General features: G+C 27.5%; 1 protein-coding gene across 1 annotated transcript; it reads left to right on the top strand.

The window, feature by feature from the left end:
* Window positions 1–6: 6 nt before the first annotated feature.
* On the top strand, window positions 7–826 carry LOC105460186 (gastrula zinc finger protein XlCGF66.1-like; the record flags this gene model as incomplete). Its single annotated transcript, XM_011706625.1, has 5 exons — window positions 7–85; window positions 200–283; window positions 401–484; window positions 614–697; window positions 809–826. Coding segments are annotated over exons 1-5 (341 nt in total), but the record flags the coding sequence as incomplete, so codon positions are not given.
* Between the last annotated feature and the right edge of the window lie 6 nt (window positions 827–832).

Below are 832 nucleotides of genomic sequence, written 5' to 3'. Positions count from 1 at the left end.
AATATGAAGATGTGATGGAAGCCTCAATAGAACAAACTGATAACACTGAAGAAATGCTCAGTTCGAAATGTCACAAATCCTTTCGGTAATTTGCTTTATAACGCATTAGCTGTAATCATACAAATTTGCTTTGCAGTTTTACGATTTCAATATATTATCTGTTTTTATCTTTTACTTTAATTCTATTAATCTCTTTTAGGTCTAATCGGTCGATATCGCATCATATACAAAATAAACATAAAAAGAAGGAGTATGAGTGTGATCAGTGTGGAAAATGTTTCAGGTAAAAATGCTTCAGTATAAATTAACAGTAACATAATATTTAACATAATATCGTAATAACATCGTATTTTATTTTTCATTTTTATCCTTTCGTTTATTTCTATTGAATCTCTTTTAGTTCGTACAAATCGAGATGGCATCATGTACAAAGTAAACATAAAAAGAAGGAGTATGTGTGTGATAAGTGCGGAAAATGTTTCAAGTAAAAATGCTTCAGTATAAATTAACAATAACTTTAACATAATATCGTAATAACATCGTAATATTATAATATATATATATATATATTTCATTTTTATCTCTTCGTTTATTTCTATTGAATCTCCTTTAGTTCGTACCACTCGAGATGGAATCATGTACAACGTGAACATAAAAAGAAGAAGTATGTGTGTGATGAGTGCAGAAAATGTTTCAAGTAAAAATGCTTCAGTATAAATTAACAGTAACTTTAACATAATATCGTAATAACATCGTATTTTATTTTTCATTTTTATTCTTTCGTTTATTTTTGTTGAATCTCTTTTAGTTCGTACAACTCGAGATGGCATCA

The sequence above is a fragment of the Wasmannia auropunctata genome, unplaced genomic scaffold, assembly GCF_000956235.1.
Source record: "Wasmannia auropunctata unplaced genomic scaffold, wasmannia.A_1.0 LD326855.1, whole genome shotgun sequence".
NCBI classification, from domain to species: domain Eukaryota; kingdom Metazoa; phylum Arthropoda; class Insecta; order Hymenoptera; family Formicidae; genus Wasmannia; species Wasmannia auropunctata.
This window is presented reverse-complemented; position numbering and strand designations above follow the sequence as displayed.